This window comes from Otolemur garnettii, unplaced genomic scaffold (assembly GCF_000181295.1).
Source record: "Otolemur garnettii isolate 467f Iridium unplaced genomic scaffold, OtoGar3 scaffold00039, whole genome shotgun sequence".
Taxonomy (NCBI): Eukaryota; Metazoa; Chordata; class Mammalia; order Primates; family Galagidae; genus Otolemur; species Otolemur garnettii.
The window spans coordinates 11,363,494-11,375,532 of NW_003852434.1; the positions used below are offsets into that span (position 1 = coordinate 11,363,494).

At 44.0% G+C, this 12,039-nt stretch overlaps 1 protein-coding gene across 1 annotated transcript in view; it reads left to right on the top strand.

Annotated features, from left to right (window-relative positions):
• Positions 1–1,070, top strand: part of LOC100944514 (PRAME family member 12-like) — a 3,116-nt gene extending 2,046 nt beyond the window's left edge. Inside the window, exons 2-3 of the mRNA XM_023513350.1 lie at positions 36–431; positions 520–1,070. Coding sequence (XP_023369118.1) covers positions 36–431; positions 520–1,070 — 947 coding nt within the window. The remainder of the gene's footprint in view (positions 1–35; positions 432–519) is intronic.
• Positions 1,071–12,039: the final 10,969 nt, after the last annotated feature.

Consider the following 12,039-nt stretch of genomic DNA (forward strand, 5'->3'; position numbering starts at 1 on the left):
AACAACACTGGATGAATCCCTCACCTACCTCTCAGTGTGGGCCAAGCATAGGAAAGAGTCTATCCACTTGTGCTGTAGGACACTGGACATTGAAGTATCCTTTCAGAATATCAGAAAATTCCTACAATCAGTGGACCTTGACTGTATCCAGGAGCTGGAGGTGAGTTGCCATTGGAAGCTGCCTACCTTGGGACAGTTTTCTTTTTATCTGGCCCGTATGAGTCACCTTGAGAGACTCCTTGTCTCCTACTTCAGGACACCTGCCTACCTTTCCCCAATGATGGGGAATAATTACGTGCTTCAGTTTGCCAATGCATTTGTTAACATGGACCGTCTCCAGAAGCTTGATCTGCACTCTGATTCCTTCCTTGAAGGCCACCTGGACCAGGTGCTGGATCAGGTGCCTCAAGACCCCACTGGAGACCCTCTCAGTAAGCTGTAGGCTTGTAGAATCAGACATGAGCCATCTGTCGTGGTGCCTGACCCTCACTCAACTAAAGCACTTGGTCTTGACTAAAGTGAAACTGACCCAGACCCTCTCAATAAGCTGCTGCAGGCTTGTAGAATCTGATGTGAGCCATCTGCCGTGGTGCCTGACCCTCACTCAACTAAAGCACTTGGTCTTGACTAAAGTGAAACTGACCGATTTCAGCCCTGAGCCCCTTCAATTTCTGCTGGAGAGAGTCGCTGCCACTCTGCAGACCCTGGACCTGGATGACTATGGAATCTCAGATGCCCAACTCAGAGTCATCTTGCCTAGCCTGAGCCACTGCTCCCAGCTCACAACCTTCAGCTTCTGCAGGAACCAGATCTTCATGCCAGCCCTGGAGGACCTGATACACCACACTGCTGGGCTGAGCAAGTTTAACAGGGGGCAGTACCCTGTGCCTCTGGAGAGTTATCATGCTTCGGGAACTTTCTACCGGGAAATACTTGCCCAATTTGCAGCTAAGTTGAGGCGGACACTGAGGGATTCGCAGACAAAGAAGATCTTCTTTGGCCCAGTCCCCTGCACTGAGTGTGGCAACAGATTCTTGTATGATCTAGACATGGTTCGGCAGTGCTGCTGAATGACCATCTAGTTTGGTTGGGTGGATGCACCACACTCTGCTGCACACTGGGAAGCTGAAACCTGGGACTTCAGTGCATCCTAAAGAGAGCACCGAACCCAGCATTGTAGACACCTGCTCCCAGTCAAAGTGGGAGAGGGACAGTGATGCAGCAGGAGGAAGGACCTGGGGGAAAGGCTGACCGTAGGAGCCATTGGGACCTGTGGGGACATGTGTCCTAGATAGTCAGAAATAGGAATCAGGGCTTGGGCCTGTAGCTCAAGTGGCTAAGGCAACAGACACATACACCAGAGCTGGTGGGTTTGAATCCAGCCCGGGCCTGCCAAACAACAATGATAACCAAAATATAGCCGGGCTTTGCGGTGGGCACCTGAAATTCCAGGTACTTAGGAGGCTGAGGCAAAAGAATCACTTAAGCCCAAGAGTTGAGGTTGCTGTGAGCTGTGACCACCATAGCACTCCACCGAGGGCAATATAGTGGGACTTTGTCCAAAAAAAATTTAAAAATAAAAGATTAATGGGGTGGCGCCTGAGGCTCAGAAGAGTGATAGGTTCAAACCCGGCCCTGGTCGAACTGCAACAACAACAATAAATTAATAAAAGAAATAGGAATCAGAATTTCTAGAGCAGGATTGAGGCTTGATATGAGGAGTCACCTCTGCATGGATGGATGTAAATAAACAGGGCAGGGCATGAAGGCTCACGCCTGTAATCCCAGGTCTTTGGGAAGCAGAGGCAGGAGGATCACAAAGTCAGGAGTCCAGGCTGCAGTGAGCTATGATTACAGCACTGTAGTCCAGCCAGGGTGACACAGTGCCCTCAAAAAAAAAAAAAAAAAAGAAAGAAATTCCCAGCATCCTGGGAGGCTGAGGTGGGTGCGGTACCTGAGCTCAGGAGTTGGAAACCAACCAGAGCAACAATTAGATCCCATCTCTAAAAAGTAGTTGGGTATTGTGGGCACCTATAGATCCTGCTACTTGGGAGGCTGAGGCAAGAGGATCACTTGAGCCTGTTATACTCCCTATGGCCTGAAAACAGAGTCAGACCCCCACTTGGATGTAATTAATTGGCAATTTATTTTACCTGCCACAGGGGCTGCTGCACTGGGTGTCGGCAGCAGTGAAGAAGGGGGTGGGTTGTCTTTTTATGGTCTTGTGCAAGCATACTACAGAAGGGAAACGTGGCTGGTTAAGGGGAGTTACAGCCCGGGCAGTCATGCATACAGCAATGGTTACAGTCACAATGATTAATACAGCTTTGGCTGACAATGGATCACAATGGTTATAGTTAGGTAACCATGATTAATACAGTCTTCGTTTCCACCATAAAAAAAAAAGTGGGTCCTAATCAAACTCTTACCAATTCTGGTGCTTCTACAATTCTCTATGAACCTTTGCTTTTCTTCATACTCTGTAGCATTTTTAAGGGAACCTTTGACAGTAAACACCTAGTGGGTAGGTGGGGAGGTGAATAGTAAGAAAGGAAGGACTTTGAACCTCAAGAGAAACAGGTGAGGCTTTTCTACCAAAAAGCATTGGTTTTCTAATACTAAACTTTTATTATAAAGAAATAAACATTTATTCTGGCTGCTCCCATAACATTTTAGCTAGGAAGACAACACATCTCAGGTTTAGGTACTTGAAAGGTGTAAACAAGGGTTCCCAGAGACCAGGCAGCAGGAGATATTCAGACCAGAGATTTTTTAAAATTTTTATTAAATCATAACTGTGTACATTAATGCATTTATGAGGTACAATGCACTAATTTGATATACAATGTGGAAAGCTTACATCAAACTTGTTAACATAACCATCACCTCATTTACTTATTTGTTGTGGTAAGGCATTTATACTCTACTCTTAATAGTTTTAAAATGTACCATTGCATTATGCACAATAGATGAGGTCCCATCAAATACACTCCCTCCTGGCCTTCCCCACCTCCCTCTTCCCTCTTTGTGGACTATAGATAAAACTATAGTCCGGACCAGGTTTATTGAAAGAGGAGGGTGACCTGTAAAGATGGTGTCTGCACCTTGGAGCAGTTAGAGGCCCCTTTTAAAGGGGCTGTAGGGAGTGGGCACATTCCTTGGGTTGCCTGTCAGGTTAGGGTCCTTTGGCGCAAACTTCTGTGGGGTGGGGCTAGCCAGATCCTTTGTCTTTCTCTTAGGAGGAAAGGAGGAAGAGGGGAAAAAGGTTTGTGTGTAACTGCATTAGGCCCCCCGATATTCTCAACTCCTATTAAAAGTAGTGATGGGATGATGGTTTATCTTCTGAAACTGCTTCTGGCTGGATAGGGCTGCAGTTTTTCCTCAGTGGGCTGAGTTGGGTCTTGGTAGGGCTGCATGAGTTTGGGGTACATTGGGAGAGGGTGTGGGAGTGGTAGAAATTGGGTGGCAAATTCGGCTGACATCTTTATCCTGTCTTAAATGAATGAGGACAGGAATTAGACAACAGAAGAGGCCCTAGTTAATAACAGGAGGGCTACAGTAAGAGGGGCCCACGTGGGGCCCCCCCTCTACAAACTATTGACCAGTGTCTCTCATTTTGAGATCGTAGGTGGGTAAGCTTGTCCTGGGCCCCAGGTGATGCCCTCTCCAAACAGACTTGTTAGTGTAGAAACAGCAGGTCTCCTGTGAGAAAGTATAAAGGAATTCTGGGAAGATGGCCGACTGGTAGCAACCCTCAGCAGAGGCTCCTGAGCAGAGGAAGAAAAACTGGATGGAATCGGACTCTATGAAGCCAAAGGTGGGGAGCTGAGCCAAGAAAGAAGTTCAACAAGCTGTAACTCCAAGGAAGAGCATTCAAGAAAACAAATTACAGGTACAAAGCCTATCAACTAGAGGACAGAGACCCCTCCCCAAGCAGGAGGCCTGCTACAGCCTAACTGCGAATGAGCAGGGGACAAAAGACCTCATTTTACCTCGCTGGAGAGAGCCGCTAAACTCCAGGTCTCTTTCTCCATGGAGGTCCCACTTATGAACCTAGCCACCACCCTACCAAGCATAAAATTGAACAAATATTTCCCCCTACAAGTCCAAACTCCCGGTCCACCCTTTTCCACCCTTGCATGGCAGTCTGAAGTTCTGCCCCCTACAGAGCAGAGTGTTTGGTCTTGTCCTGAGAGATCTGGGCATAGTGTGAACATTTTTGGAAAGTTTGGAGAACACTCACAGAACTAAAAGTAGACTTATCAATCGATCCTACAATTCCTCTACTAGGTATATACCCAGATGATCAAAAAATCCTTTTACAACAAAGACATCTGCACCAGAATGTTTACTGCAGCCCAATTCATAATAGCCAAGACATGGAAACAGCCCAAGTGCCCATCCACCCATGAATGAATTAACAAATTGTGGTATATGTACACCATGGAATACTAAGCAGCCATTAAAAGATGGTGACTTCACATCTTTTATGTTTATCTGGATGGAGCTGGAACATATTCTTCTTAGTAAAGTATCTCAAGAATGGAAAATAAAGCATCTGATGTACTCAATACTACTATGAAATCAATATATAATCACCTACACACTCATATGAATGGCAAACATAACTATAGTTCAGAAAGTAGAAGGGAAGAGGAGAGAGAAGGGAAGGGGGACATGAGAGGAGGGAGTGTATTTGGGGGAACCTCGCCTAATGTACATGCAACGGTACATTTCAAAACTATTAAGAAATGAGTATAATTGTGATGGATGTGTTACTTAGTTCAATGTAAGCATTTCACATTGTACACCAAAGCAGTACCCTGAACCCCATAAATGCATCAATGTACAAAATTATTTAATAAAAAATAAGTATAAAGGCCCCTTCCCCTGCCATGATTAGATCTAAGTCTCTAAAATGACTGGGGGGAGGGCAACTGGTAAGTAATAAAAGCAAGATGACTTTCTAGAGAACTGAGAAACTATGGAATATATAAAGGGGGTGGCCCCCCCAACAGTACTCAACCACAAATCCTGGGAAAGTAGAGAATGTGACTCAGCTGGTTAGATATTATACTCTTGATATAATGTGCCATTTTCCTGAGCTAGTGACCTCAGCAGAATTGCCTGAGAGCCGTGGGGCACCTTTCCTGAGCTGTTTTCACTGTAAACTTCCAAGTATTACCAGAAGATGGCAGAAGAGGCTAAATCATGGGACAGCTGACCCCATGGCTCAGACCTGTGAGATTACAGAACTCACTCTCCACAGCACAGCAGAAGTTGCTGTTAACCACTTCTAAGTTTAAAAAAGATTTAGATATTTAAGAAGATTCCAGTCAGGGCTCAAACAGAAACCACGAAGAGATAAGTAGTAATGATACTAACATATTAAGAGATTGGTTGCAAAGAATTGGTTTATGAAATTGGTGCTGGCAAGTTGGAAACCCACAGAGGGGCCAAGCAGAAGCTCCTGGCACAACCCAGGCAGGGTTTCTTCAGAGAAGCCTGAGCTCTGCATGCTCTTCAGTCCTTTGAACTGATTGAATCAGGCACATCAGGTTACCTAGGAGAATATCCCTTATCGACAGCCAACTGATAATGGATTAATATCTACATAATACTTCCAAAGCAGCACCTAGGTTAGTGTTTCACTGAAGAACTGGGGACCAGCCTGGGCAACTTCATGTTCAAAGCCATCACGGTCTCCCCTTTATCAACTTGGCACCCACATACATCATGTTATACATACTTCATCTCCAAGAAGCTATGTACCACTGAAGACACTAGCCCTGTCCTCAAATAGGGTGTGATACACTTGGGCAGAGTCTTCTTTGATATCCTGTGACTTACATACTGGCATAAGGTCAGTGATGCTGTTCTTGTATCCCTTTGAAATCTAACAATATATTTGGTTAAATTATATGCAGACATTCATGATGAAGTAATATGCCCCTCACAGACTTTGCTTCCACACCTTGTCACACTTACAGCCACCTATTCCATATTTCCTTTGCCCCAAGCACTCTGGCTGGCCAGGGCTCTTTGGTTCAGAGTATATCCCAAACTTCTATTCCTGAAGGGTCGGGGCCACTAGCCATGTTTTCCGAGTGGAAATGTCAGTGTATCCCACTGTCTTTAATCTCAGAACATGTTGCACTAAGACGCCCTGAGGAATCTCTGTATTCTAGAAATATTACCCCTTACCCCACTGTGTGGCAGGGGTCCGATTCCCCCTTGGTAGTCCGCCCAGGCCATATAGCAACTCTGGAGATACAAAGAGCCTCAAAGTTGCCAGGTGACGGGCTTAACTTATTTGAATAGATTTGTCTTTTGTGTCCTGGGGGAATTATTCCTCCCTTAGGCTTTGCTGTGTACAGGTCTCTGTTTCTCGTTCACATGAAGTCTGGAACTAATTTAAGAACGGATCACTAGGGGTAATCGTAGAGGTACTCTCATTTCCAACCCTGGATTCCTGGACCCTTAAAAGCTGGCTATGGGAGAAACTGTCATATCCAACACCCAATCGGAACAGAGAATCCCTGGAAACTACTCCAGCCCGGCAAGGTCTTACCAACAGCTGATGCTGTCACTAAGTCTTCAAAAAAGTCTTTCCGCACTCTTTCCTATGCAGAGAGGTCTAGCCACATACCTCTCACCCAGATCTCATTGTTTCCAGTTTTCTAACAACATCCCTTACCATCCAACCAAACCACTGGCCACAGCTTATGAATGGCTATCAGCTATTACCTCAGGCCACCTCCACTTCCAGCAAAAATAGTGCCACTACCCAAAGTTCTCCCTGCTTGGAGGATTTTCCTTCACCACTGTCCTTCAGGGATGTCACAGAAAGGGACTGTGGCACTGTCGCTGTAAACATTTGCTGCCTACACATCACAGAACCATCTAAAACCAAGCCGGAGTCCTCACTTCCTCAGTCACCTGAGTGTCAGCACATCGCCCTGAGCTCATAGGTGTGGGCTGGGAGAAAGGTGACAGCAGAAGTGGGAACCCTGGACACTTGGACCAATTCCTCGTATAAATTGCTTATGCCTTCAGGGTCTGCTCAAGCCTGGTCTAGTACAAACCACTTCCACTTGACAATGGAGGGTCACCGTGCACAGCCAGCTGTCACTTGGTGGGTTGAAACAAAGCCAATGCATGATCGACATCTCATCATAATTTGGTGACAATTTGCCCTGCTACAGGCCTTCAGAGAGACCACCTAAAGTCATTCCCCACTAAGTTATCCATAGGGGATGGTGGTAGGGCTCGCTCTAAAATCTGAAGAGTCTATGCTGGGATTTCCCTGCAGGGCACCCAAAGGCATCCAGAAGCATTTCTAATCTGCCATTGACACATTAATCACCAGGGGATCTGCTGAGGCACCGGCCCGCTGGCAGAGCACCTTGCATGGAGAGCCTTTTCTCATTGCGGAACCTACTCAGAACTGGTACCTTTAGGTCCCTTGGTAAACGGACTGCAGCAGCACCCCTGATGTGGAAGGCATTGCTGCTAAAATCCAAAAAGGCCCCGTAGGCACTTTGCCTCTTTTGGGTAGTAGGAGGAGACATTTACAATAAACTTTCTCACCTTAGGTGACATTATCCCCACAAGCCCTGTACCACTGAACCTTTAGAAGTACCACTTAAGTGAAAGCCCCCTTGAATTTTTGTGGCATTTATTTTCTACTCTGACCAAAAGGAAAAAAAAGTCTTATCAATATGTCTAAAGTAGTTACTGCTTCCTGATCACCAGACCCACTCAGCATATTAACACAATGAACCAGAACATCTTACAGAAGGAAGATGTGCCAAGATCCCTACGGACCTGTGTCAGGGTACAACCTTCCAGACTAAGGGAGAACAGTGGAGGCATACTGCTGGTCATGTCTGCTAAAAGCAAGCTGCTTCTGGTGCTTTTTACTAACAGGTATGGAACAAAACACATTCGCCAATGCCATCAACAGCTGCATAGCAGGTAGCAGAGGTGGTGCTAATTTGCTCAAACAAATCATAATAACTAATTGCAGTCACCACTTAAGTTTACGATAATCCTGGCTTGTTCCAGATCAGTTTTCTGCGCAAGCCAAGTTGAATAGGAAGGAATGGGTGACAATCAGCATCTCTGTGTTGGAGCTAAGGGAAAACATCCCCTGCCGTCAAAAGATTCACTGGGGGAAAAAAAAAATCGACTCAAAAAGCAGGTTAACAAGCGAAATGTCATACAAGTTTACTGTGAGCGCAGGAAGAATCAGAGTGATTGGCAATATTGAAATGAGATCCAAATACCCAAATATTTTTAAATACATGATTTAAAAATAAGACTAAAAGTGTACGCATGTTTTTGTTACATAATGCTTTAGCCAGGGCCATAAGTGTGCCTGTCACCTGAATAGCGTGTGTCGTACCTGTCACAGATTTGTAACTCTCCCCTCTTCCCACACCCCCCGTCTTGATTACTAACGATTTTTACTTCCGTGCTAATAGATGGCCAATCAGTTCCAGATTAGAAAGTGCATGTAGTGTTTGTCCTAAGTGAAGTATCTCAAGGACGGAAAAAAGTCACTGGTCTCTACTTCCATCCAGATTGTTGCATGACACATTAATTTTTCTCTTTCTATGGCATAATACTCCATGATATAAGCTGCATTCTGTTAATCCACTCAGGAATTGATGGACACTTAGATTACTCCACATCCTTATGATTGTGACTTGTGCTGCAGTCAACAATGGAGCGCAGGCATTTTTATAAAACAATTTCTTTTCCTTTGCATAGATACTCAGCAATGGGATTGCTGGGTTGAGTGGTCACTATTTGAGAAACTTACATACTGTTTTCCATAGAGGTTGTATAATTTGTAGTCCTGCCAACAAATATAAGCCCTTCTCTCTCTCTGTGCATCCACACCAGCATCTATGGTCTTAGGACTTTTTAATAAGAGCCATTCTAACAGAGGAAATATTTCATTTTGGTTTTAATTTGCATTTCCCTAATATTTGTGACTTTGAGCATTTTCATGTGTTTTGCTTGGCAATTTGTCTCAGAAAAAGAAAATAAACAGAATCTCACTTTGTTGCCCAGGCTAGAGTGCAATGGTGTCATAGCTCACAGCCTCAAACTCCTGGATCCAAGCGATTCTCCTGCCCCAGCCTCCCAAGTAGCTGGGACTACAGGTGCTACCATGACACCCAGATAATTTTTCTATGTTTAGTAGAGACGGGGTCCTACTCTTGTTCAGGCAGGTCTTGATCTCCTGAGCTCCAGCAAGCCTTCCACCTCAACCTCCCAGAGTGCTAGAATTATAGGTGTGAGCTACCACACCCACTTATTTTCTCTTAAAAAGCTTCTCTACATGTGTTTTATCACTTTTTAAAGGGGGTTAGTTTTTCTCCTGCTGATGAGTTTTTTGTAAAGTATATATCTGATGAAGGCTAATATCCAGAGCCTTCTCAGTCTGTATGTTGTCTATTTACTCTTAACTAAAAGGCTGCAGTACAGCAACAGAAATAATCATATTTTTGTTGTTGCTGTAATTGCCTTTGGGGGGGGGTCTCAGTCATAAATTCTTGTCTAGGTTGATGTCTAGAGTGTTTTTTTCCTGTATTTTGTTCTAGAATTTTTGTAGCCTCATGCCCTACATTGAAGTCTACTATCCATCTTGGATTATTTTTTGTTAGTGGCAAGAGAAAGGATCCTGTTTCGTTCCTGTGTGCGACATCTGTACGTTATCTCCTTTCTTGAAGACCATTCGGTTGTAGGTAGAGGGTTTTACATCCGGGTTCTCTCTTTTATTCTATTGGTCTATGTCTGTATTTCTGCACCAATCTTCTGCTATTTTGGTTACTGGGGACTTGTAGTTTAAAGTCTAGTAAATGTGCTGCCTCCAGATTTGATATTTGCTTAAGATTGCTTTTGTCATTTGGACTCTTTTTCTTCCAAATGAAGCATAGAATTGTTTTTCTACATCTGTGAAATATGTTGGTATCTCAGTGGGATTGCATTGGATCTGTAAATCACCATGGGCAGCATCAGTATGGACATTTTAACAATGCTGATTCTACCAATCCATGAGCATGATGTTTTTTCATTTGTGTCATTTGTGATTTCTTTGCTCAGTGATTTATACTTGTGTATAAATCTTTCACCTCCTTTGTTAGGAATATTCCCGAATATTTTATTTTTTGTAGGTATTGAGTCTTTGACTCCCAGCTAGACTATTACTAGAATATAGAAATGCTACTGATTTGCATACATTGATTTTAAAACATGAAACTTCACTGAATTTATCAATTCCAGGACTTTCTTGGACTTTCCAAGACTTGTTGGAATCTTTAGAATTTTCTAGATATAAGATCATACCAGCAAAAAGTGCTAGAGTACCAATATTAGGATAGAGGAGGCTAAACTTTCTCTTGCCTAATTGCTCTCACTAGGACGTCCAATACCATGTTGAACAGAAGTAGTAATAGTGGGCAGGCACCCTCGTCTGGTTCCATTTCTTAGGGGGAATGCTTTCAACTTTTCCCCTTTCAGTATGAAGCTGGCCATGGGTTTGAGATATATGGCTTTAATAATTTCGAGATATGTTCCTTCTATGTCTAGTTTACTGGGGCTTTCATCATGAAAGGATGCTGGATTTTGTTAAATGCTTTCTCCACATCTATAGAGATGATCTTCTGTATGTGGTGATTCACATAGATTAACCGATGTTTGACCATCCTTCCGTCCTGGGATGAAGCCCTCTTAGTCACAGTGGGGCTTCTTTTGATGTACTATTGGATTCGATTTGCTAGTATTTTGAAAAATTTTGCATCTAAATTCATAAGTAATATTGGTCTATATTTTGTTTTTGTGTCTTTGAAGCCAGTGTCACATCAATGTCATAGAGAAGCAGGGAATCCTCAATTCCTTTTGTGTCATGGAATAATTTCTGTAGTATGAGGACCAGCTCCACTCATAGAACTGGTAGAATTTGACTGAATCCATGGAAGTCAAAGTGACTTTACAATCAATAACAATACTGAATGAGGAATGGTAGGTATGCAAGAAGAAACCTTTCACAGAAAGACAGGCAGGGAAGTTTGGGGTAACAGAGCAAGCCCGAGCAGACTGCCAAAACGGCCACATTGGAGACTTTATAAAGTAACCATTCTGTAACTATAGTAGTTGTAAGAAAATTTTCTCCACCAAATCATGATACCAAATAGGAAAAATGATCTACAAGTGCCCCATGTGTAGGAAACTTTTCTCAGAGAGATCTTTTTATGCATCAGAAAATTCACATGGCTGAGACGTTCCATTAACGTGTAAGTGTCGTGAGGGTTTCTTCGGTATATCAGAACTCCATATCCGGAGAGACCACACAGGAGAGGTAGTGTAGGAATGTGATCCTAAAATACCACAATCATCACAGCAAAACATAAGCAAGCACTGTGTGGACATAAGGAAAGCCACGCCGTGGGGAAGCCTTCAGCTGAAGCGCCCATCTTCAGGTGACATGTGAGTTTATACAGGAGAGAAATCCTACATCTGCAGTGAGCTTGGAAGGGGCAGGAGGAATAGTTCAAACCTTCACATTCACCAGAATCTCCACACTGGAGAGAACCCCTGGCAATGTGAGGAATGAGGCGGGCCTTCAGGCCCACTTCCAGCCTCTGCATGCAGAGTCCACAGGAGAGAACCCCCAGATGTGATGGATGACTAGTGGGTACTCAGGCTTCTATTCTGACTGAAGCCCTTCCCAGAGTCCACATCAAGAAGAAATCATCTCAAAACAGCCGTAGAAAACATTTTCTTTTGCTAAGAGTTAAAAATCTTAAAACCCATAAATGCCACTGGGAAGGAAACCCTGTATATACCTACAGGGACCCAAGATATACTTAGAGCAATCCCCAGAAGAACATTCTTTTGGATGAGGCACCTGTGAGGTTGATGTTCTGATTCATGCCAAGTGTGTTCCTCAACTTGACTTTGAATATTACCTCCAAACATCCTCCCAAGAGGCCCATCAGGTCCCAGTTGTGGACTAGGTTTTCTGGG